Source organism: Ceratotherium simum, chromosome 22 (genome assembly GCF_057802395.1).
Source record: "Ceratotherium simum simum isolate JZ-2026a chromosome 22, ASM5780239v1, whole genome shotgun sequence".
NCBI classification, from domain to species: Eukaryota; Metazoa; Chordata; class Mammalia; order Perissodactyla; family Rhinocerotidae; genus Ceratotherium; species Ceratotherium simum.
In genome coordinates, this window is record NC_141921.1 from 19,864,265 (window position 1) to 19,890,590 (window position 26,326).

At 41.6% G+C, this 26,326-nt stretch overlaps 1 protein-coding gene across 14 annotated transcripts in view; it reads right to left on the reverse strand.

The window, feature by feature from the left end:
* The window catches only part of MACF1 (microtubule actin crosslinking factor 1), a 330,651-nt gene that overhangs the window by 164,637 nt on the left and 139,688 nt on the right, over positions 1-26,326 (reverse strand). For all 14 annotated transcript variants that reach the window (XM_087446236.1, XM_087446232.1, XM_087446235.1 and 11 more), the window contains 9 exons: positions 26,138-26,230; positions 3,752-3,918; positions 2,817-2,929; positions 2,605-2,711; positions 2,069-2,188; positions 1,821-1,916; positions 1,045-1,172; positions 864-957; positions 515-669 (listed from right to left, as the gene is read on the reverse strand). In XM_087446236.1, the coding sequence (XP_087302362.1) occupies positions 515-669; positions 864-957; positions 1,045-1,172; positions 1,821-1,916; positions 2,069-2,188; positions 2,605-2,711; positions 2,817-2,929; positions 3,752-3,918; positions 26,138-26,230 (1,073 nt within the window). The remainder of the gene's footprint in view (positions 1-514; positions 670-863; positions 958-1,044; positions 1,173-1,820; positions 1,917-2,068; positions 2,189-2,604; positions 2,712-2,816; positions 2,930-3,751; positions 3,919-26,137; positions 26,231-26,326) is intronic.

Consider the following 26,326-nt stretch of genomic DNA (forward strand, 5'->3'; position numbering starts at 1 on the left):
TGGATCACCAGCAGTTCTATAATTTTTTATTTATTTATTTTTCCCCCAAAGCCCCAGTAGATAGTTGTATGTCATAGCTGCACATCCTTCTAGTTGCTGTATGTGGGACGCGGCCTCAGCATGGCCGGAGAAGCGGTGCGTTGGTGCGCGCCCGGGATCCGAACCCGGGCCGCCAGTAGCGGAGCGCGTGCACTCAACCGCTAAGCCACGGGGCCGGCCCTCACCAGCAGTTCTAAACAAGACGTGGCATCACACCCCTGTAGGTCACTCTGAAATATGTGGGACCGTTATAAGATGCCACAATGATTAGAGAATCCTACAGGTACTTAGAGGGCAAGGGCCTGCAATAACGGGGAACCGTCTTCCACCATGAGAATTTTCCTGCCCAAAATACCTGCAGGATCCCCATTGGGACACTGAGCTCTAAGATTCAAGTTACAAGATTCAGTGCCTGACTCTTGACCATGAGCCTCAGCAGTGTGCAAGCCCTCCATTTGAGTCCCATGTTCCTCACCTAAAAGCCAGCTCTTCCAGCTGGTAATAATTCTCATCCCGTAGGATCTGGAGATCCACCTGCAGCTGCCTGATAAGACCTTCACATTCCTGAATGTACATGATGACATCTGACTCGCACTGGACTGGCTGTCCTGATTCCAGATGAGCAGCATCCTGAGAGAGAAAGGAAGAATAAGAGTGGGAAAACTCCCACCCACTAGGACCAAGGGAGCCAAGGGGTGCACTGCCATTCCAAGAGTAAGTAACACAGCTGGATTCCTCAACTGTTAACGTCAACCATCAGAGCACAGGGTGAGAAGTGGAAAACATGTGACTTAAGAAGTGAGACAAAACAGTCAGAGACTTACAGCCTGCAGTGTATTCTTAGCTAGTGTCAGTTTTTCTTCACAGTTCAAAGCACCATTCTGGATTTTGTTTGCAATCTGTAGCAGCAATTCCAGCCTAAAATAAGATAAAAACCATTGTCAAGTGCAGGGGTCAAAGCAGCCCAGTAAGTAATGTGAGATCACCTTCAGGCTCTGGACCTACCTCTCTACAGCTGGTCGAAGCGATTTCTCTCGCTCCAGCATCTCAATGATGAGCTTTCCCCACTCTTCTTCCACATCGTTAGGGTGATAACCTTGAGGCAGTTTAATTCGGCCAAATTCAATCCACACCTAAAAAAACCCAGAGAGACTTTTTTAGTCCGAAAACACAGCCATGCCCTCAGGCCTCAGTTTCTAGTTATTCTTTGTGCATCACTTCTTGCTTCTTTACCCAGCCATTCAGTAGTATTTCTCATTGTCTAATAAGAGTAAACAACTGAATATTTAGCAGTACCTAACCTTGAGGTAAGAGCAAAAAAAGTCACCTCTAAAATACAGGGACTACCTGCTCTAAGTCCTTCCATTCTTTCTACATTTTCCATAAATCCTCCTGTCCTCTCAATAACCCCCATTCTGGAAAGGTTAAACGCCCATTTCTACAGCTTGAAATTCCCTAGGAATCAAAATGTGAATGGAAGTCTTTTTTCTTTCCATCATAGCGAATGAATTAGCTTCCCTCTAAGAAACAGGAAAACATCCACAAAACTCAAGATTTCTGAATAACTGTATGCCATTTTTCAATAGGCCCTCTAAAAAATACAGATGTTGATACTGTCCCTTTACCATAAATTTCAAGAGCAGCCTGAGGGTGATGCTAGATTTGTCACCCTGAGAATATTGCTGTTAATGCAGGTTGGGAGGACGATGCAGGGATTCTGGACTAAGCAACAACAGGGTAAAGAGCAAACTCAAGTCTCAGCGAGGGATAAGTTTCCTTACCTCTAACAATTTATATAATTCCTCAATCCTTCCTTTTTCTCGCTCCTTGGCCAGAATTTCTGTTTCTTTGAAGTGTATATATTGGTTATAAAGTGCCTAGAAAATTAATATTTGGTGAATGAATGAATGGATGCAAGCAACCTGGCCCAGTTTTTCATACCACCTCACCCAGAAGCCAGCAGCAACAAGCTCTGAGACTTACTCTCTAGAATGAATTTATAAAAAACGATTTAAATCCATGACTTTACCTTTAGTTCAACAGGATTCTGGGGAAAAGATTTATCTGACATCAGTATTATATGCTGTTTGATCCAGGGAATGAGGGAGTCCACTCGGCTTTGGTATTCTTGCCACCTGGAGTCTACTTCCTATTGCCAAAAGGTAGATATCACACACCTTCTGATTAGCAGTATGCAAAACAAGCACCGGAGAAAGTAGCTTAGGCCATTCCAAACCACACGAAATCCTTTTCCTCTAATTGCCTACACAGCTGCTCGGTTTAACGCTCAGAGTCCCCGCTTCAAAGCTCCTCAAGGGCTCTCAAGATGGGATTCAACTGCCTGACACCTAGAATAGTCTATGCAGGATGCTACAAAATTAGTGATATCTAGACTCCTTCCCAGGGACCAAGGACAATGCCCATGTATAAAGAAGATGTGGATTCAGTTTGCTCTGTATAAAAAGTGCTCTGTATAGAATGAGTGCTTAAGAAACATAGTCTAATCAATATATTCCACCCAAACAAATCAAAGTCACAAGGTATTTTAGGAAACTGTTCTTTTACCGTAGCACTGATCCCTTCTCCACCCTCAGGGACTTTAGGGAAGGCATCATAAATGGAAGACACATAAGTGATTACAGACTTCTCATCTGGAGATGGCACATCCACATCTGGGAGAGAGAGTGTAAGAAATTTCTTAGTCAAAACAAAAGAACCTGCCAGGAGAAGGAATAGTGAGTATATGCTAAACTTACTCAACTTCGGTGATCTCTCACCTTCTGCATCCAGTAACCGGGTGACCCCCAGTCTTTCTGCCACTTCAAAAGCCTGTTCCAGATTCTCTCGGTTACTTTGGATTTGTACCCTCTCCATATCTACCAGATCAGGTCTGTAAAAGTCCACCAAGGCACGTGAAAAAATCCACACCATCTACACATCACACATGAGTTCACACAAAGAATCCTCTTAAAAGTACTTAGAGCTAAAAAACACTGAGTTAGAGAGAAAGCAGGAGGTTTAGAGAAGTACTAATCTCATTTTTAATTACACGCCAGGAGCCCAGTGCTCCCTAATTCTAAACTCACACAATAGTCGGTTTGTTGTATTTCATGGGAAAGGTACCATAAACTAGTACAGAGTGAAAACTGAGGCATGTTTATGACCACTAACAGTGGTTTGATTTCTGTCATTCAAAATTCCTATCTTCTTCACTCATCTCACCCCAGCCACCTGCTGTTCCTCAACCACTCCAAGCAAGCCCCTACTTCAGGCTCTTTGCACTTGCTATTTCCTCCAAGCCACACACTCTGACCCTAGAGGCCTGCATGGCTCACACCCTCATGGCTCTGCTCGAACATCCTCATCAGAGAGGCCATCTCCGACCACCTTGTCCAAAGTACCATAAACCCTGTCACTCTCTATCCCTCCACTGCACTTACCACCGTATAACAGAATACATTTATCTGTTTATTGCCTATTTTCCCCGCTGGAAGGTAAGCTCCAAGAGAGCAAGAGCTTTTGCTGTTTTCTTCACTGCTCTGTGTGTCCAGTGCCTTGAATAGTAGGAGTTCAATACATATTTCTTTTTTAAATGAATAAAATGAATGAGAACCTTGATTCTTGGTTGAGGGTAAGAGTGGCACTATAACTAATTACAAACAAGAGATGAGAAGAAGCCCCTCCAGGCACACTGAAATTCCACCATAGTTACCTGTATCGGTGAATAAGTGCATTGAACATCTTCCCATCACTCCAGCAGGAGGAAAAGTTGGTGCATTTGATTCCTGTGTAACCAGCTGTCACCTTCTGGGTCCACAGGAGCAGCTTCTCCTTGGCTGACATGTCCCCTGATTCTCCACTAATGTAGATGTCAGAGATCTGCCGAAAGACAGGATGTGGAGCAATTTAGTATAAATAAGACGAAGTCTTTTAACCTTCTCTTCTTCATACACTATGTCTCGTAGAAAAAGAGGAAGATGCATGGCTGGCAGCACTTCAGATGATGACCCCAACATATATTTACTCTCTTCGGTAGTCAAAGAAATGCAAATCAAAACCATGAGAGGTCATTTTTTCACCTATCAAATTAGGAAATTTTCTTTGTGTGAAGAAGATCAGCCCTGAGCTAAAATCTGATGCCAATCCTCCTTTTTTTTTTTTGGCCGAGGAAGATTGGCCCTGGGCTAACATCCGTGCCCATCTTCCTCCACGTTATATGGGACGCCGCCACAGCTTGGCTTGACAAGTGGTGCATCGGTGCACACCTGGGATCCGAACCTGCGAACCCTCGGGTCGCTGAAGCGGAGCATGTGCACCTAACCTCTAGGCCACTGGGCCAGCCCCAGGATATTTTTTTTCTAATGATACTATTCAGCATTGGAGAGAATATCTAACATTGGATATTCTCATACACTGCCACTGGTGAGAGTATAAATGAAATAAGTTCTCTGGATGGCAGTTTTGAAGCAAAAGTCTTAAAATATACATATACTTCATAGAAAACCAGAGACGAGCACAAAATATTTTACACAATAATGTTTAACAAAACAAAAATATTATCAAAACATGATAAACATTATAGCAAAAAGCTATAGAGCTTAAACTCAAAGAATTGATTGATTACAAATTATAGCACATACACATGGCAGAATTCTTTGTAGCACTTAAAAAGGTATGCTTTAGAAAATTTTAATGACATAGGAAAATGATAACCATATTTTATAGAAAGCAAAAGAATACAAACAAAATAATATATATAATCATATATACATATGCATAATGTATGTGATAGATGCATGTATGTACGTGAGTGTAAATACAGAAGAGAAATACACCAAACTAGTAATCATAGTTATTTCTAAATGATAGCATTATGTGATATTTATATTTTCCAAATCTTCTATATCTATGTGTATTTTTTAATAAGAAAAAAAGTTATTTTAAGAAATCCCCCTTGGGCCGGCCCTGTGGCTTAGCGGTTAAGTGCGCGTGCTCCACTACTGGCGGCCTGGGTTCGGATCCCGGGTGCGCACCGACACACTGCTTCTCAGGCCATGCTGAGGCCGTGTCCCACATACAGCAATTAGAAGGATGTGCAACTATGACATACAACTATCTACTGGGGCTTTGGGGGGGGTGGGGGAAAGGAGGAGGATTGGCAATAGATGTTAGCTCAGAGCTGGTCTTCCTCAGCAAAAAGAGGAGGATTAGTATGGATGTTAGCTCAGGGCTGATCTTCCTCACAAAAAAAAAAAAGAAAGAAATCCCCCAAGTCTAGTATAAGACCTACTTTAGAGAGACAGCAGTGTGGGAGAGGACAAAGTGCACAGCTGTGATTCCATACACATCTGGATTTGAATCTCAACTTTACTGACTGCAAGTTGGACCTCAGTTGTAACATCTGTAAAGTGGAAATAACACCTACTACCTTTTCAGGATTGCTGTGATAACCAATGAGACTATACAGTAAAGCATCTAGCCCAAACACAGGGCTATGCACAACAAAGAAAGGTCCCTTCGCTCTTCCTTGTAGGGATGATGGTCTTCCTTCAATTCTTTCTTGTCTGTCTCTTAAGCACTGACAGTAGGTATCATCATTTAATTAAATGTTATCGCGCATTATTAGCTACTATTTCATATATTTGATCCTATCTCCTCAAGACTATAGGTTTCCTGAGCAGCTGGTAGCATATCTTAACAACCAAAACTATCTAAAACTGAATAGCAGCCACTATGACGGAAGTTGAGATGATGTGGAAGAAATAACCTCCATTTCTGAGAATCAGTGATCGTGGCCCACTGCACCTAATGTTGTGCTGGTCATATGGAGAAGACAACATGTTTTAATTAATAATCCCTTGATTTATAAAAAAAATAATAAAAAATAAACGTATTTTGGGGTAATGCCCACCTAGAATCCTGAGACACACTACTTTTTTGACAGCAAATTTACTTAGCAATTTCAAAGAGATGTGTATAATCAAAAAAGCTTGGGCCAAAACTAACAATGGTTGTCTCCTCTGGAGTGAGACTATGGATAATTTTATTTTCCTTTGACTTTTCTTTTTTTCAGACTTTAAATAACGAGCACACTTTACTTTTATAATGAAAGCTATAAAATACTCTTTAGCAATATGAAAAAGCATAAGCCTTTGAGTCAGATCTGCATTTGAAAGGAGGCATTTACTAAGAGTGTGACCTCAGGCAAATTACTTAAGCCTCTTGCACCCCATCTTCCCCATACTTAAAATAGTATTATAACTTTCTCATTGGGTCATTATAAGGATTAAATAAGGTGATGTAGGCAAAGTGCCTAGGGAACATGTATTTCCTTCCCATAATAATAAAACAGCATGGGGGCCGGCCCGGTGGCGTAGTGGTTAAGTGCGTGCACTCCGTTGTGGCAGCCTGGGGTTCGGATCCCACGCGCGCACCGACACACCGCTTGTCAAGCCATGCTGTGGGAGCATCCCATATAAAGTGGAGAAAGATGGGCATGGATGTTAGCCCAGGGCCAGTCTTCCTCAGCAAAAAGAGGAGGATTGGCAGATGTTAGCTCAGGGCTAATCTTCCTCACAAAAAATAAAAATAAAACAAAATAATAAAAGAGCATGCCCAGCACAATTTATGGATCAGGAAGGCAGGGGCATGTCAATGGAACACGTGTCTCTCTCAGTTGTCTCCATCAAGTGCAGCACTGTGAAAGTAGTAGGCTCCCTGGTGGTCAGTACAAGAGGGCCAATCAACAATAAGTCACCTTAGGGCCGGCCCCGTGGCTTGGTGGTTAAGTGCACGCGCTCTGCTGCTGGCGGCCCGGGGTCGGCTCCCGGCCGTGCACCGACACACCGCTTCTCTGGCCATGCTGAGGCCACGTCCCACATACAGCAACTAGAAGGATGTGCAGCTATGACATACAACTATCTACTGGGGCTTTGGGGGAAAAAAACTAAATAAATAAAATTTTAAAAAACAAAAACAATAAGTCACCTCCAAGTCTCTGAAGACTAAATTTATAAACTCAACTCACAATAGATGAAATTAAATATCAGCAGAAGATACTTTAAAATCACAGAAAACAGGGCCAGGGACTTTAACCAACACTTTACTGAAGTATAAAAGAAAGCTGCAGACTAATAAATCTTACTAGAATGTCTGAAGAAAGACTATAAGAACAAAAGAGTGTGGGTAGCCTGCATGGATGGAGTCTAGAAAAGGGAAATCAGTAAGTGTTGACTCCAAGACTGAGATGGTGAAATGGTGGCCTAATCAACAGATTCCAGGATTCTCGTCACCTTGACAGGTACATTTCTACAGCAGAAACTAGGCTATCAAACTTTGATGATGCCATCTAGTAAGACCATCCTGCAAACCTATCCTCCAGCCACCACCTCTCTGCTCCTACTCCATGTTCACCTGACAACCTTCAGATTATTATTTGTTTCCCGTATAGATATCCTAAAGCAACAAAAGGCACTGAGTGGTCGATTCAAATACTCTTATCACTGGGTAGTTATAAATCACATTGTAAATTAATTAATTTACATCAATCAATGTATGTACATACAATAGCAAGTATGATCAAGGTGAATCAATCCCCTAAAAGTCAATCAATTCCAGGTACACTGAAAAAAAAAATGAGCTACACAGTTGCAAAGCCAAGCATCCAAAGGATCCAACGATGGGTCATGGTGCCCAGGCCATCATCCAGTGAGTTCAGTGTAAACAGCCCCTCTCGAGTACCAATTCTACTCCAGTTCTCCTTAACATATCCCATTTCTTTCATTGTATAGCTTCGCATACATATTAAGGCAAAACATTGTTGGGAACAGGAAATAGATTTGTTCAAGTGAAAAAGGATAGAATTTGAATAAGCAAAATGAAATCCGAGTATTTGGGCTCTTTACCCAAAAAAGAAATTCCAGTTAATTAATTGAAATTGTATGTCCAGTACAACCACAGTCAATCTGCCTGATAGCACCTCCTATCTGCCAATCAAAATATCTTTGTAAATTGCACTGAAAATAGTTCAATGAACAGCTTTATTTCAGATTTTCCACATAGCTGTAATGAGACAGGGAAATGTTTGGGAAAGGAAAAGGAAAATACCCTGTTTGGATGAGGGCCTTTCCTAGACTGTGAACTGGATGAGAAAGATGGGATTGTCGTCACAACCATCTCAGTAATTAAATTTGGCTTTTGTCCATCTCTCCATGTAATGCTCACATGTGATGTCCACAGTGCTGTCCTTTGGGCTATGCAGAAGCTTTTACTTTAATCTCCAAATGCAGAAACCCAGCTTCAGTGTCAGGGAGCTTTCTCCCTCCTCTGGATTTTTAAAAGAAAGCCATTTGGCGAGGGAAGACAGCCTCAATACCATCTCAGAGGCTATGCACATCTACCTGAATTCTCTTTCAACCCACATTTCCCAAGGGTTGATTAATTTCTTCTCTGAAGCATATCTAGAAACTTAATGTGTCCCTAAAAATTCACTATTTACTGAACAACATCTCACCTGTGCTTAACATTGTCAAGCACTATAGAGAAGAACAAAAAAAGTTAAACACCATTTATTCATTCTGTTATTTCTTGAGCAACCACTATGATCTAGGAGCTGTGCTTAAGTTCCTGTTATCTCAAGATAAAAGCAGAACCTCAGGTGCCAAGCTCAAGCAGTTTAGTGGGGGAGACAACATACTATACAGAGAGATCAGCAAGTAACCCAAACTAACAATGCCAAGGGACTTCTCTGAGATGACGACATCTATGCTGAGTTTTAATACATAAATAGAAGTTAGCCAGGTGAAAAGGGGGAAACAAAAAATTAGACATGCTTTCCCTGAAAGAACTTAGTTGAGATATGCCATATCTGGCTAAAATAAGGCTACCCCATACATAAGGCAGCTCCAAATTTTCCCAAATGACAACAGATGAATGGAAGAGAAAAATGGAGGAAAGGGAAGCTTTGTGGTTCTCTTGAATATATAAATTTTTAGAAGTTTATTTACACACATATATATATTTAAAATTAAGTAGTACATCTAATGTATTTAGTATTAATGCTTTTTCTACCTTTATATTTCATAAAACTATGTTATTCAAACTCTTCACGTGCATCTTTGACATTAACATCTTTTTCATCAATAAAGCTACTTATAAAAAAAATAAAGCTATGTTTCGAGTGAATTTCCTAGGAAACTTCATCTACATTTCTTTTTAAGATTTTTGAGATATAACAGCACTTTTCTGAATCTATGCTGTCACTAGAAATTTCATCCTCAGACACAAGAATCCAGTTGCATAACATTGGGTTAGCTTTTTTTTCTTTCATTCTATTAGTATTTATTTATGATCTCCATAATGTGACCACTTGCTATGTGTGTGTTTTATAAGTGATATGAGTGATTTTTTAAAAATTTTAAATGTGATTCTTAACATTTTTAATTGAAAAAACTTTTAAATACAGTTACTTTCAACACTTCACATTAGGAGGTTTTATTCCCAAGAACAATAGCTAAAACTTTCTTAGATTTTTGGTCTCTCTCTTCTGTTTAACCAATTATGTCAGATGACCTCTACAGAATTTGATATTGACTGAAATAGCACATGGTGACACAAATTCATTCATCCTTTTTCGAACGGACTATAATTTCACCGAGAGCTCAATAATAAGAAACACTTTATAAAAAGTCAAATACAAAGAGAATCTCTCTCTTCTGAAGGCTAATTTCTGGAGGGGGAAAAAAAAATCTTACCTTTTATTTAGTCATATGTGGTAGCTCACATAAAAGAGTTCCATTTAAGGCCCAAAAAGAGCAAAGGTAATATAGTAAATAGTAATATCCAACAGAGGATCTCAGCAGAATGAAAAGCTAGTATGGGCTGGAGTGATAAAAAATATTTCTTCAAGAAGTATGATTTAAACTCATACTTGAAGGACGTTATAGAATAGACACAGAGAAAGAAGAATTCCAGGTAGAAAGTGCATGCAAACAAAGACTGGAAGTTGAGCTAAGTTGAAACAGGAATAGTAGATGGTTAAGGGGTTGCCCTGTTAAAACAGGTAGGACTGATATAAAAGACAGTTAAGACTGATATAGGAGAGAAGATTAGATAAGATAGATTACGGAACGGTTGGAATACCAGGCTGAGAAGTTTGGACTTTCTAAGTCTATTTAAGTCTCAGGGAATGAGACTAGATGTATCGAGCAAATAGATACTAGAGTCTCACGTCCTGAAGTTTCTAGCTGACCTCATCCCACTACAAGGGAAGGCATCAGACTTTGAAAACTTTCATTCAAGAAGCAGATGAGGGCACAATGCAGTAAGTTCATTATGAATGCCTAGCTAGAGGGATCTAAGGGCAGCTGTGTTTATGACCAACATCAGCCTTAGGTAATGGTCAGGGGTGCTCCTTTCACTATTCAAATTTAGAGCCGTGGAGGTCTCTCTGCAGAATATAACTAGAATGGAAGTCCTAAGTCATAGAATATGGGCATTTTTCAATTCTCCTAAATATTGGTAAACTACTCTGCAAATAACAGTACCAGTTTACACTTCCACCCACAGGGTCTGAACAGGTTTTTCCATCACTCTATATTCTCGCCTACACTTGGTATTTTCAGACTTTTTATTTTCTGCCAATCTGATGGGTGTAAAATGGCATCTTGTCATTTCAATTTTTATATCTTTGATTATTAGGCAGAAAGACGCGTGTGTATGAGGCATTTGGGTTTCCTTCTTTGAGAACTGCTTATTCCTGGGCTTTCCCTTATTTTTCTACTAGCGTGTTTACCTTTTCCTTGTTTATTTGTAGGGATTCTTTAAATAATATTTATTGTGCTTTACTTGTGTTAACTCATATAATTCTCACAACAACACTACAAAGTACATACTATTCTTATCCTCAATTTACAAATGAGGAAATTGTGTCACAGAGAAGTTAAGTAACTTGCCCCAAAGTACACCGCCAGTAAGTAGTAGAGCTGGAATTCAAACTCAGCCAATCTGGCTCCACTCTCTTAACCACTTCACCTATACGACACTTCATATATTCTAGATATTGATCCTTTTTCAGTATATGTATTCTATAATAATTTTACCATTATTTTTCCTAACTTTCCATTTGAAATGGGAAATTTCAAATATATACAAAAAGAGACAGAACAGTATAATGAACTCCTATGTACCCATCACCCAGTTTCAACTATTATCAATTCATAGCTAATTCTTGTTTCATCTGCACTCCACCCACTTCGCTCCTCCCCTATTATTACGAAGCAAATCCCACACATATCATTTCCTCCATAAACATTTCAGTATGTATCTCTGAAAGATAAGAACTCTTTTTTAAACATAACCACACCATCATTGTTACACTTAAAAAATAATGGTGAGGGCCGGCCCCGTGGTTTAGTGGTTAAGTGCCCGCACTCCGCTACTGGCGGCCCGGGTTTGGATCCCAGGCATGCACTGACGCACCGCTTCTCTGGCCATGCTGAGGCCGCGTCCCACAAACAGCAACTAGACCAACGTGCAACTATGACATACAACTATCTACTGGGGCTTTGGGGGAGAAAAAAAAAAAGGAGAAGTATTGGCAACAGATGTTAGCTCAGAGCCGGTCTTCCTCAGCAAAAAGAGGAGGATTAGCACAGATGTTAGCTCAGGGCTGATCTTCCTCACACAGAAAAAAAATAAATAATGGTGATTTCTTAGTAACATTTTTTTTTTTTTTTTTTGGTGAGGGAAATCAGCCCTGAGCTAACATCTGTGCTAATCCTCCTCTTTTTGCTGAGGAAGACCGGCTCTGAGCTAACATCTATTGCCAATCTTCCTCCTTTTTTTTTTTTTTTCTTCCCCAAAGCCCCAGTAGATAGTTGTATGTCATAGTTGCACATCCTTCTAGTTGCTGTATGTGGGATGCAGCCTCAGCATGGCCGGAGAAGCAGTGCGTCGGTGCGCGCCTGGGATCCGAACCAGGGCCGCCAGTAGTGGAGTGCGTGCACTTAACCGCTAAGCCACCGGGCCGGCCCAGTAACATTTTTTTTTTTTAATAATTTATTTATTTATTTTTTCCCCAAAGCCCCAGTAGATAGTTGTATGTCATAGTTGCACATCCTTCTAGTTGCTTTACGTGGGACGCGGCCTCAGCATGGCCGGAGAAGCGGTGCATCGGTGCGCGCCTGGGATCCGAACTGGGGCCACCAGCAGCGGAGCGTGCGCACTTAACCGCTAAGCCACGGGGTCGGCCCCCCAGTAACATTTTTAATTAAGATTTTTTGAAAAAGAAAAAAAATCCTTTCCTAAACAAAGCTCTAACTGTAAATGCTACATTCCTCCAACAGTATCATATGGTTAATTTTGCTTTCTTCTTGCAATATAAAGCCAATATTAGCAAAACAACTCCCTATAATTAAAGAGAAAAAAGGGGAAAGGGATACTTGTAAACTGAAAAGCCTGAGCCCAGAAAAAAATATACCAACCGATCTCTTTCCCATCATTTCTACCCCCAATTGTTATCTGACTATTCCCCCAAAATTGTAGGGACTCTAAGGGCTTGTGGCAAAGACACTGGTATAGAGCCAAATTCTTCGTTCAACAGATCCACTAACAGTGTGGGCAGGAGACTGGCAGTGGGAGCCAAGACAGGGAGGAGGATGGGATTTTCAACAATTTTCCTTGTTCCAATAAGCCAGGTATTATAGATATTAATGGCAGCTGGGGGTAGGGAGTCCTTCTGAGAGAACGGGCCACAGAAGACCTTTGTCTGACATCCAAGTACAACTGCTGTTAACCGGCTCCCATCCTGCTCTTAATGCTAGTCTACTTCTCATTCTGAAAACCATTTTTGTCAGCTGGCCCCTGTCATCCTGCTTCTGTGTTAACTATTTCCTGACAAGGGAAGAATCAATTATATCAAGTAAATAGGGAAAGCAGGCCATTTATCTTGTATTATCTAAACCCCGCACTCAGCAAGAACCAGAATTAGTTCTCATTTCTCTCTATCTTGAAAACCCACCGTGAGGTTTATGTCCAGCCACAGCCTGGTCCCACTCCCATCAACAAGCCCTGGACTGATCAACAAGAGAGACAATGCAGCCTGAGTCATGCCAAGGAGAGAGACTACTCTGGAACTCTATGTTCTGAGGAGGATTACTACTTTAACATATTAAAAATAAAACAAAACAAGCATCAAAAAACAAACAAAAAACCCCACACTGTTGAACTGCCAGCTCTCCCCTCTTAGCAAGGAGCTGGTGTGTGACTAGCAGCAGCTGCTCTCCTGACCCTGCGTCCTCCCAGTGCTCTCACACTCAGCAGAGGGAACTCAGGCTCCAATCAGATGCTCTCACCTTCAGTCTCAATGCACATTTTACAGGCCTGCCTTATCAGAACACACTGCCTCTGTCTCTCCGGCTGCTGCGGTCCTCAGGCCTTGAGAATAGCCTGCAAGTGAGGGAGCAGCTCCCTAAAGATAGTTCCTTCAGAGACCAATGTGGGTTTCAGGCCCCTTGGCCTTGAGGACTTTCATTCTGAAGGGATTTCACACTAATCTTGAGAAGTTACTTCTTATCTGTCATATAGGGATGGTCAGTCTCTGATCCCCACATCACATGATGGACACAGAGCCTCAGACATGTGTCAGCCGTCTGAGCCAACACTCAGTCACTTCGTTTTTCAGCCTGGGCTATAAGTGAGTAGTCTGGCTGTGTCTGCTCTGAAAGGATAGAAGGGATGGGATGTAGAGCTTGGCTGCCCAGAAGACGCCACATACCCATTTGATTCACATACTGAACAGCCAAAGAATCACATCGCTGTGGATAATGTCAAACTACACATCATGGTCCAAAGGTTTCTCCTACCAATCTTTTCTTTAAGACTCCTCAGAGAGTTATTCGGAACCCCAGTGTGGAGATCTCATACTAAAAGTGCCATGGTCACCTATGATCCATTATCTAGAATTGATTTCCACTAGGAGTCTCTTAAAATTTTATACTCCAAACTTTCTGAAAATCTCACACTCAATTATGAGCATGTATCCTAAAATATTATGATGCCTCCACAACTTCACCTTTAATGCCAGTGGTAACAAAAGAGCAATCAGTTCAGCAGTTTCATCCCCAATTACTCTATGTCCATTCCATACAAAGATAAAGGCTGACTTGGACATTCTCTCTTATCTGATGAAACTCATATACTCATACATCCCACCCCAGCAGCCTCACTGGCCTTCCTTCCCACCTTAACACACATACACACACATCCATTTTTATATGGAAAAGCCAAAGGAGGCCCCTTGCCCAACCATGTAATAAATATTTTTCAATGGCCACTTTTTCCTCCAACTGTTGAGTCTCCAAAGTCTATTAAAAAAAAGGGTTTGAGATGGGCCTATCCATGGGGGAAATTCATCCCCCAAGAGGACATTTTAAGCACAGATCAGCTCAAAATTTACGTCTCTCCTCAGCCTCATGCTGTTGGTGACAAGCAGGGCACCAGCAGGTAGGCCACATCCCTGCTCTGCAGACTTTAGGGCAGCTGCCCACAGCCTCAGCAAGGAAATGCCCTATTTCCTCTTCCACCTCTAACTGCTCTGGGATCCTAAAGGGTATTATTTCTTCTGCTGCAGAGGCTGACATGCGGACAAAAGTTCTTCAGTCATTGGTGAATCATAACTTCAGTCACCTACACAATCACACACATACATGCCAGACTTTGTGCCACCCAGGGTCTTGCTGAATCCTCCTCCCCCTCACTGTCCAAATCTCTTGAATTCTCACTTGCTCCTTGACCCTAAAAACATTCACAGCACCCACCACCACCGCCACCACCACCTATGCCTCAGTATATACTTCATAAACAAAAACTTGTTAGAGCCATAAACAAGTCCAATCAGGAAACAAACTTTTTTTAGCCTTGAACTTGCAAACTACCCTAACCCCCCAATCAACTATTCTCCAGATAACTCTATGCCCCTCTCTTCTAATGCTGGAATTAGGAAACAAAAGAGGATTAGCCCTCTCCACCTATAGAAATACTGAATGAGTGTTGTCATTAGCAGTGTCCCCACAGGAGTGGGATTGCATCAGCTCTAGTAAGAATATCACTCTCCGGGGGAGAAGAGCAATTACACTGAAGATAGCTGCCCCACTCCTTAACTCCTTCGACACTCCTCACCCTTTTCACATTCCTCACCCCTCCCACACTCATTTTAGAGATTCACTAGGCCTCCCCATCATCCTTTGTGCTTCACCACAACTTCTTGTAGTAGGAAGCTGATAAACGGACCTGCCTGAGAGTAAGTACTACCTAGCATCGCACCTTGAGAGATGACCCCACCAGACAGCTTTAGTAATTATGCTGCATGGTTACCAGGAATCACAGATTCCCCAGAGACAATAAGACTCGGCTTCAAGCATCAAGGGGCAGACCTAAAATAGATTCTACTTGCCAAGCCCAGCAGTCACTAACTCTCAGTACTCAATATAGGGGTAAGTTTGAGAAGAAGCACCATGATCCCTCACTACTCATCACACTCCACTCTAATAAGTGGGAAGGCCAGAAATCCAAACAGCTGTTCTATTATTCCTTGGACATGCCCACCTACCTCCTCCAGACCCCATGATGGGGTGTGGCTTGCCTCCAAAGAAAGGGTGCCATCCTCTTCTGACAAGGATGTGGAGCTCTTCTCAGGTTCTGTATCTTTAGGCTGGATCCCATGTAAGTGCAGCCCATCACTGCCATAGCCAGAAGAGGAGGGTAAAATGCTCACGGTCACGCCACTGATGGATAAATCACTCTGAGAAGTAGGCAGTCTGGGGCCCTGGGGGGGCATTCGACCCACATGGGCAGGCTCTGTGTGCCTGTGGCCTCTCGACTGGTCCAGTAGTGATGAAGGAACAGAACGTGCTGTAATCCAGGAACCTGTCTGAGGGACACTTAAAATACCCTTGGTTCCTCCTCCCACACTCCAGCTATCTGAAAGTAGGTCTTGATTTCCTGTGTCGGTGGGGTAGTCTGTCCTGGGGAAAGTGCTGCTCCAAAATCCAAGCTGAGTATCTCCTTTCTCCACTGCAGTCTCTCCTTGCAAAGGCAGCAGCACAGCCCTGCTACTGCAGGATGCTGTCCTCGGAAATTTCACCAGTTGGCTCACTGACTTCTCACAGTTCCTTTCCGCTGGGTTATCAAGCAGGTGAGCGATGACAGTCATCCCCTCTTCCAGGGAATCCCAGACCCCTCTGGCAACTGATGACTCATTCTCCAACAAAAGGTGGGCAGTCTGGATCTCCCCTTGGAATCTCTCCTTCACCTGCACGATCATGCCCTGATCTCCCACCCCTGAGTTGGGGGCCGCCTCCTCGCCAGGCAGTAAAATGTCTGGGGGCGGACGCTCTACCCCTCCCACTCCTTCCTCTCTTCCGAGACTCACTGTTAACTTCCCTAGGGTTTTAGTCTCTTTAATGACTCCAGTTCCTTCTAAGCGTTCTTCCTCATGAGATACCTCAGGAGTAGGGGTTTTCTTCCCCCTCCATTTCCTTTTGAACCGAACCCTTTTCTTAGGAGATATGGGAGCCTTCCCAGGAATAGCTATTGAATCTTTTGGCTCCTTAACACAGCCCAGTGAATTTCCCATCCCTTTCCTCTCCTAATCCCAGCAAAAACGCAGCTAAACCAGTCCTGGGATCCCAGAGAAACCCCAACCTTGGCTTCATCGGATTAGACGCACATTTAAAAACATGCACTATGCCGGCAATCCCTCCAATTCTTTCTCCCTCCCTCCCCGCCTCTGTCTCTTCCAGCCGCTGCCGATGCAGACAGCCATCTTACAGGCTCAGAGCTGCAACAAGACAAATTCAAAGCATCTCACTGCAGTTCAGAAATCACTTGACCTAAAAGCAGACAGAAACCGGATTGGCTGCAGCTTTCTCTCTCCAAATATGAGGTAATTGGAGCACTGCCCGCAGAAACACAAACAGAAAGCAAAAAGGAACTAGAAACCAGGGGAGGGGAGAAATTAGGGAGGGTGAGGAGGGGATGTAAGAGTAAAGGGAAAAGGGAGGGGAAAGAAGGAAGAAGAGGCCACGGGAAAAGGTAACGTGAAGGAAGGAGGAGGAGAAAGAGGGGGGAAAGCAAACCAGTGCGCTGGTACCAACCAGGAAGGGAAGGGCCAGGAAGAACCATGGCTGGGGATGCGGCAGTTATGGCCCCCAGACTCTGAAAGGAAACAGATTTGAATTGTTGCACCAAGATGTCCAAAAGAAAATATCAAGCAAGACAGACACATTCTCACTTTTTTCAGGTCAGAAACAATAACACTATTTTAATCAAATTATAACCCGAAGAGAGACCAGAGCCTAATCCTTATAGTTAAGAAAAGAAACACAGGCTTTAAAGATCTAGCCTATAGCACTTATTTCCCTCCTTTTCCAAGAAACAAAAAGGAAAGAGAAAGAAAGATCTGTTAATTCTGCTGGCCAATGACACACAGAAGAAAAACCCGGACATCAGTTTTGAGTATACTATAGGGACACTGGGTAAAAAGGATACCGCTTTGAAATACAACAGAGAAGCAGCATCTCTGCTGAACAATAGTTAACACAAATGCTCAACAGTAATTATTACTGCTGCTGCTGATGATGAAAGCTAACATTTTTTTAAGCGTTTGTTATGTGCCAAGCCTTGTGCTAAGCTATGGATTATCTCATTTAATTCTCACAGTAACCATATGAGGTCAAAACTATTATTTTACATTTTACAAGTAAAGAAACTGAAGTTTAAGAAAGTTGATTAACTTGCTCAAAGCTATACAGCTAGTAAGTGGCAAAGCCAGAACATGAACTCCTGTTTGACAGTTAATTTCAACTCCATGTTACACTACCTTCTAACCTTCTAACCATGGCAGGGATGGAATTCTGTACTCAAGTAAAACAGGAAGACACCCCACTGTTCTGAACTGGCAACTAGACTCAAACAAACAGATAACACCTGCTATTTGGGAGAAATAGAGGAAGCTGATAAAGTGAGGCCCAGATGGTTTCCACTCAGATTGCAGTAGGGCAGGAAGTCTGAAGTACAGGTCTAAAAAGTTGGATTCAAAAATCACTCTGTTATGTCAATGAGATTGGCCTACCTTGATTTTTCAGTATAGTGTCTGACAGATGAGATAACACCACAACCCAAAGAGTAGAGTGGAAGGAAAGAGGTTATATGTATTTCTTCCCTACTGCAGCTGTTTATTCTATACCAAAAGCATGCAGACCACACAGCAGAAATAGCCTGCCTGGCTCTACGTCAGCCCTAAAGACTTGTATCAGCACAGCCCTACCCACCTTTCCTAAAAACCTGAAAAATGCCCCTCACAAAAGGAAAACAAGAAGTAGTCCTAAAGCAATAGCTCCTACACAACTGCTTCTGAGACCTACTGATGCACCATCTGCCTCACAAATGCAGTAGGTGTTTCTCCCCACAGCCTTTCCCTAAGGCTGACTACAAGGCTGCAGTACCATCTTATGGCCATCATAAACCAAAGCAAGAAACAAGACCAGGAGATTAGCATGGGAGAAAAATTCAATTAGACATCAAGAAACCATTTAATCAGCAAAAAATCTGACATTACAATATAATTCTCTAGGCAGGTACCATGCCTTCTCTCCTCCAATGAAGAGAATTGGAACTACAGAACTCTTCAGAAGCACACCCCAAGGCCCATGCTTGAATTTTTTTTTTCTTTTTTTGTGAGGAAGATTGTCCCTGAGCTAACATCTGTGCCAATCTTCCTCTATTTTGTATATGGGACACCACCACAGCATGGCTTGAGGAGCGGCGTGTAGGTCCATGCCCGGAATCTGAACCCATGAACCCCGGGCCGCCAAAGCAGAGTGCACAAACTTAATCACTACACCACTGGGCTGGCCCCAGGCTTGAATTTTATTCATGAAATACAGGCAATCCAAATTTCTGAAACTGATCAACTCAGGGGCAGGAGACACAGCTGCTTAATGAGACTGCTGCTGCTGTAGGGTTTCTCTAACAGAGAAGTCTGACAGAACCTAGCATATTTACTTCTGGGAGCCTTTTCTTTTTTAAACTTCTGCATGTCAGACAAATCAGGCCTTCATTTCCTTCTGTTTCAGAGGAAAACTGGTCTAGGAAAAGAGCAGGTATTTCAGTTTAAGGTAGAACAGGGTTCAAATTCCCAGCTCTGTTAACTTAGGAAGCAAGTAACTAACTTGCTTGGTGATTCAGTTTCCTTGCCTGTAAAATGTGGATACTACCACCTACTTAATGGGGTTCTAGAGAGGATTAAGGAGATAATGTCTATAAAGCGCTGGGCTCAGTGCTTGGTCTACAGCATATCCCTTTTCTTCCTATTTATTACTGGAGCTAAAAGGTATGAGATATTCCACCACCACCACCACCAGGGTCTTAATATACTCTTTTTCTTGACTAGGCTCTAAGTAGGTATGTTCCCAGGTCCAAAGTCTGGGTGCTTGTTTTTCTTCACAGGGGCTCTGCTTCCACTATTTTACTAAGTCAGTTAACTCTGATCACCAGGACTTTCCCTTGGACCATCTTCTCATCTAGCCTGAGCTCTAAACATGGTCTGCTACTTCTGGAAAAGCGGACTTCTAGGGCCCACCTATTCTTCACGTGTTCTCCTTCAGCTTTTTCTAGCTAACTGTTTACCGCCCATAGGTCTCCCATAGAGACAGCCAGAGTGACAGAGCTCATTCACTCATTCCACAAACATGAATGGTGCCCCATTGAAAAGCCAGGCACTAAGTGCCATAAAGTGCACAAAAACGTAAACGTCAAGTCTACCCAGCTAAGACCACTCTTTACCCAAACTCTCTGATTTTTTTTTTATTTCAGAGTGCTAGAAATACACTAGTATTTACTAAACATTTGAGAGTTGGAAAGCTAATTTTGTCAGATTCTGACTTTCAAGAACTTATCGTTTAGAGAAACTATAAATCCTAACATGTACCTTAAAACAGGTTTGGACAAAACTAAGGGACAAGAAATCCTATTCTTAGTATCTGGATGTATAACCCAAAAAAGTCAGTTGGTCTCTGTGTTTCAGTTTGTTCATCTGAATAACTGGCACAAGAAAACAGACATCACAGTCTATTTATCTGGTCTACCTACCCCACAGGTTCGAGAAGATCAAATTCATAAAATATCCATTCACTTAAATATTTATTGAGTGCCTGTTCTAAGCCAGGCAAAGAAGAGAACAAAAGAGACAAAATCCCTGCCGTTGTTAAACTTGCATCTTAGTGCAGGGATCCAGACAGAAATAAACAAACAAGTCAAACTGTAGTAGGTGTTATCCAACACAACACTGAAGTCACACAGTGTTTCTGGGAGCAATCTGGCAAAATAAAGGAAAGTGTACACCCCAGCAATTCCAGTCCAAGTATCTATGCAAAAACCCTCTTTCCTATCTGCATAAGGACATGTGTACACAGATGGTCACTGCAGAAACGAATGCCTTTTTCATACAGTTAAATAACAGGCTGCAAATAATAGCTATGTTGCACAGCTGCAGGGGGCTCCACTCACATTATAGTCTACGTACATCAGTCAGGATGAACAAATCAGGTCCTCCTTTATCAACACAGATAAACTTCAAAAATAAAGTTTAGTAAAAAAAAAAAAAAGCAGGACATATAGAAGATACTATCTGCATCAAATATAAAAACATACACATAGGGGCCGGCCCCGTGGCTTAGCGGTTAAGTGTGCGCACTCTGCTACTGGCGGCCCAGGTTCGGATCCCGGGCGCGCACCGACCACCACTTCTCCAGCCATGCTGAGGCCCCGTCCCACATACAGCAACAAGAAGGATGTGCAACTATGACATACAACTATCTACTGGGGCTTTGGGGAAAAACAAAAAGGAGGAGGATTGGCAATAGATGTTAGCTCAGAGTTGGTCTTCCTCAGCAAAAAGAGGAGGATTAGCACGGATGTTAGCTCAGGGCTGATCTTCCTCACAAAAAAAAAAAAAAAATACACATAACAGCACATCTTGTTTATGAATACCTCATGTCATAAAGGTACAAAAGCATATACATACAGGAATGATATACATCAACTTCAGGACAGTATTTACCTCGGGGGCAGAGGGAGCAAGACAGTTGGCTGTATCTGAAATGTTTTATTTCTTTAAAGAGAAAGAGAAAAATCTGAAGCAATATAACAAAATATTAGCATCTGTTTAGTTTTCAAGGTGACTACACAAAAAGATCTGTTATATACTTTTCTAGGCACTTGAAGTTTTCATAATTAAAAGCTAAAATTAAAATAAAAAGAACTCCTACCATTTAGCTCTCTTTTAGCACATATCTTTTTAATATATGTTAAAACACTTTGAAACCATAAACTTCTTTATTTATTTATTTAAAAGATTTTATTTATTTATTTATTTCCCCCCCAAAGCCCCAGTAGATAGCTGCATGCCATAGCTGCACATCCCTCCAGTTGCTGCACGTGGGACGCAGCCCCAGCATGGCTGGAGAAGCAGTGCGTCGGTGTGCGCCCAGGATCCGAACCCGGGCCGCCAGCAGCGGAGCGCGTGCACCCAACCGCCAAGCCACCGGGCCGGCCCTAAACTTCTTTATAAAGTGATCAATACTACCAGTCTCATCAGTAGTAGCAAATTTTAATCTGGAAGCAGCCTCTCTTTCAACTGAATACTCCCTTGAGATGACAACCACCACCTATATCTATAGCTCCATCATTATTCTCCTTCATTAGCACTAATAACAGAAATGGACTATAACGACTATTTTACTGATTCCCAAACATTTGATAGTTCTACTCTACATTTCTATTTCACTTTATATAGCATGTTTTCTTGGTGAGAATAGCTAACAGACGCTCCATAATAAAAGACTAGAAAACCACAGTGATACATAACTAGCAAGAGACGTGTCACATCCTATCTGAAGCAAGACAAGGAGGATGCCAACCAAAAGCTTTGCAGGCAGGGAACCTTGCCCTACACTCCCAAACACTTAGCTACTATAGGCAAACACTAAGCCTTCAAGAACGGCAAGAAAACAATTAGTAGTTAATTGCATCTGGGAAAATACTCTGGCAGCAGAGCTTCCCTCTAAGAAAAGACAAAACAGACATTCAGCTATGCTGAAATAGCAAACAAAAAAGCAGGTAGCCAATACGCATGCAGAAGACAGACTAAGCCAAAGCAGTTTTATATCTTCCAGTAAAATTGGTAACAGGGCAGAGAATAGCGGGCTATGTCAAAAGCCCTGGAAGTTATAAGATCCATTAACAATTATAACAAGTTGCTACCAATAATTGCGGCCAATTATTGAGTACATGCTGTGTTCCATCTCCGTCCCATATCTCCCTGTTTCTTTAAACCTCTATCAAGTTACTTTTTGCTATGTCTCTTCTCACTCCTCTGAATTTTACAGTCGAACTGGATTGAGTCTGTGTCTAGTTCAATTTTCTCTCTCTCAGACTACCTAAGACCTTGCTCATAGCTGGTCCTCAGTAAATGTTTGTGGAATTCAGTTAACACATTTTCTTGCAAACTAAAACAACAAGGAGATATCATTTCAAACCCACTGTGATGGATATAATCTAAAGGACAAACAATAACAAGTGTTGGCAAGGATGTAGAGAAATAGGAATCCTCATACGTCATACATTGCTGGTAGGAATGTAAAATGGTACAGCCACTTTGGAAGTTTCTTTAAAAGTTACACATAAACTTACTATACAACCCATTAATTCCACTCCTAGGTATATATCCAAGAGAAATGGAAACATACATCCACACAAAGACTGGTACTCAAATTTCATATCAACATTATTTTAAATAGCCAAAAAATGAAAACAATCCAAATGTCCATCAACTGCTGAAGAGATAAACAAAATATATGGTATATCCACACAACAGAATACTACTCATCAATAAAAAGGAATGAAGTACTACTGATACATGCCACAACATAGATGAATATCAAAAACATTACGCTAAGTGAAAGAAGTCAGACACAAAAGACCACATATTAAATGATTCTCTTTATGTGAAATGTCCAGAATAGGCAAACCTATAGAGACAGAAAATAGATTAGTGGTTGCTTGAGGCTGAGGATGGGAATGGAGAATAACTGTAAATGGGCAAGAGGGATCTTACTGTCATGATGAAAATGTTCTAAAATTGGATTGTGGTGATGGTTGTACAACTCATAAAAATCACTGAATTCTACTTAATGAAAATGGGTCAATTTTATGGTATATAAATTATACCTCGACAAAGTTGTTCTTTAAAAAAAATGTATTTTCCCAAAATAAACAAACAATAGAATGATAACCAAAAAAGTGTTTTTAAAAAGTTGGCTAACTATAGGGAAAAAGAAGAAATGAAATAGAGGTGGCAGAGTTGGAAGCTAGATTTTTTCTGAATACACCTTGCACTCACTTTTAAAAATTTCCTTTTGGAACAATGTAAATGGTCTATATAAAGTAAAATAAAATTTTATTTTGTATCTCCCACAGACTCTACCTAGGATTTTGCTCATAGCTAAATTTTATTTCCTCTAGAAAGGGAAAATTTTATTTCCTCTAGAAAGAGCTAACAGGGAATGTAGAACAGATGGATCAGCTTGCTAATACCTGAACCCACTAATCAATCTTAATATTATGAAGAGAGAGACAGACATTATATGCCTCCTGATGTGTAGCAATAAAAGTATACAACTCAAAACCACCATCCTTGCCCCCTCCAAAAAATGAGCCCGAACGTGATGAGCCTCGGGTCTAGATCTAAACCACCAGTTTATAGGCAATACAACAGGGGGATGGAGGACACTGTTAGAAGACATCCCAGAGATGCCATCAGCATCTTTATAAACCTTACAGGACAAAAGACTTGATTTCTTCAATAAATTTCAAGGGGGGGAAAAAGAGGGAGGGGGGAATTTAATGCAATATGTGCACCTTGTTTGGAATCTGATTCAAACAAACCATTTTTTTTAAAATGAGATAACTGGAGAAATCTGAATACTGTTCAGATATTTGATGATTTTAAGAAATTATTAACTTTTACAGTGTTATAATATTGTGGTTTGCTTTAAAGAGTCTTTATCTTTTGGAGATACACACTGAAATATTTATAGATGAAATTATATGAAGTCTGTGATTTCTTTCAAAATAACCTACTGAGGCTTGAGGAGTGGATCAAGATATAGACAAAATAATATTGGCCCTGAGTTAATAATTGTTGAGCTGGGTGATGGGTACATGGTAGTTCTTCATACTATTTTCTTTACTTTTATAAATGTTTGAAATTTTTTGTAACAAATTTTTAAGGAAAGAGAAAACATTTTCCTGATGGAGCTATTCAGGAAAGGAACAGCTCCCTTACATCCATCTCCTCTGTCCCAGCAAAGTTTTAATTAACCAGTTCAGTTTTCATTCCTTGGCCCTTGAGTTTCCTTTTCAAAGAGACTTAGTTGCAGGGTAAACAGAAACCCAGTGGACAGATTCCTCTCACCTCACACCTATCAGACTAATATTGGGCACTCACAGTGAGGGCAGGTTTGGGGCGAAAATACAAACAGACAAAAAAGTTTCTCTAAAAAACCTCCTCAGTTCCTAAGGGCTCCAAAGGGGTAACTCTAGTCCTCCACAAAAGCTCAACAAAGTTCTTGTTCCCACCCTGCCAAGGTATACTTGCCAAGTTCATGTTCCTGGTTATCCCTGTATCCAAAGCATGCCTGAGGACACCCTGTGGTTCCACAAAAATACACGTTACCTTCACACTTTCCTAAGCCTACCTGTGCTGCAGATTGCCAGCACTGGCTCCAAACCAGAGCCCCACGAAATAAGCCCTAAACTCTTGGAATTTTCTCAGGTTCTCAGGAATTCTGGGACACCTGCTGTTCTACCTTCAACCAGCAGGTGGTGCTAACCCCTCAACTAGGACATCACAGCAGCCTCAGGGGCTGGAGTCAGGGCTTTGAGATATGACATTAGCCCTCTTTTCCTACCTGCCCAAGTGCTCCCTCTAATCTGTCAGCCTCATGTACAGCAATTGGGTATGAGAGAGCTAAGAAATAGCTTTGTTTAGTTGGACTGAAGTGATTCAAGATAGTTTTTTAAATAAAAATAGGGCTGTAATTTTCCAATAACAATCCAGACTTGAATAGGATTTGCCTTCCTAGGAAGCAGGGAGCAACAGGAAGGCCATGTGACCGTGTGAACACTACCAAGATGCCACTGCTCTTGGGTGTGATGGATGCTACAAGGTTGTGCTTACGAGCACATATACAAACCTAGTTACTAAGGTGCTTGCTATGGATTTAATGTTTGTGTCCCCTCAAAATTCATCATACTAACCCCCAGTGTGATAGCATTTGGAGATGGGGCCTTTGGGAGATAATTAAGTTTAGATGATGTCATGACAGTAGAGCCTCCATAATTATAAGGGATTAATGCCCTTATAAAAAGATGAAGAGACACGAGATCTCTTTCTCTTCATGCAGGCACCAAGGAAAGGTCATGTGAGGACATACTGGGAGGAGGGCCCTCACCAAGAACCCATGCTGGCACCCTGATCTCAGACTTCCAACCTCCAGAACTGTGAGAAACAAAGGTTTGTTATTTAAGCTACCCAGTCTATGGTATTTTGTTACAGCAGCCAAAACTAAGATGGTGCTACAATTAACCTGACTTGTCTTAAGATCATTAGAGATGAGGAAAAGTTTACATCAAAGCAGGATTAGAAGCCTTCCCTCCACCCTTCTAAAGCATCAAAACCTCTCATACTCTGAGTCCTTAAAGAGCCATTTTGACTTGGCTGAGCAGACTTCTAATAATCAAACTGCCAATGACAGGGCCAAAACGCCAACAAGTGAAAAATCCCATTTCATCACGCAAATGATTAGGAAGTTCCGGTTCAGGTTATAACAGCTTTGTCTTCAGGCCAATCCTAATCTTCCTTCCCAACACCCACTCTTACCCTTGTTCACTGCCAAATATAGAGAAGGAAGGCTCAATGTGCCCATGGAACGCCATGTCCAAACCAAGCAACAGGGACCGCAAACTTCAGAGACCATACCTGGAAATGCAAAATAATGGTCCAGATCAGGCCCAGGGTCAGCTTGGGGTTGCCATCTGTGATGTCATCATTGCGAATATTCACTAGTTTCACCTGAAAAAGAAACAAAAGCTGGTCTCAGAGCTCTGTGACTTTTTGTTTTGATTTCATTTTTATAGATTTTCATCATTTATATACAGTTAAATTGAT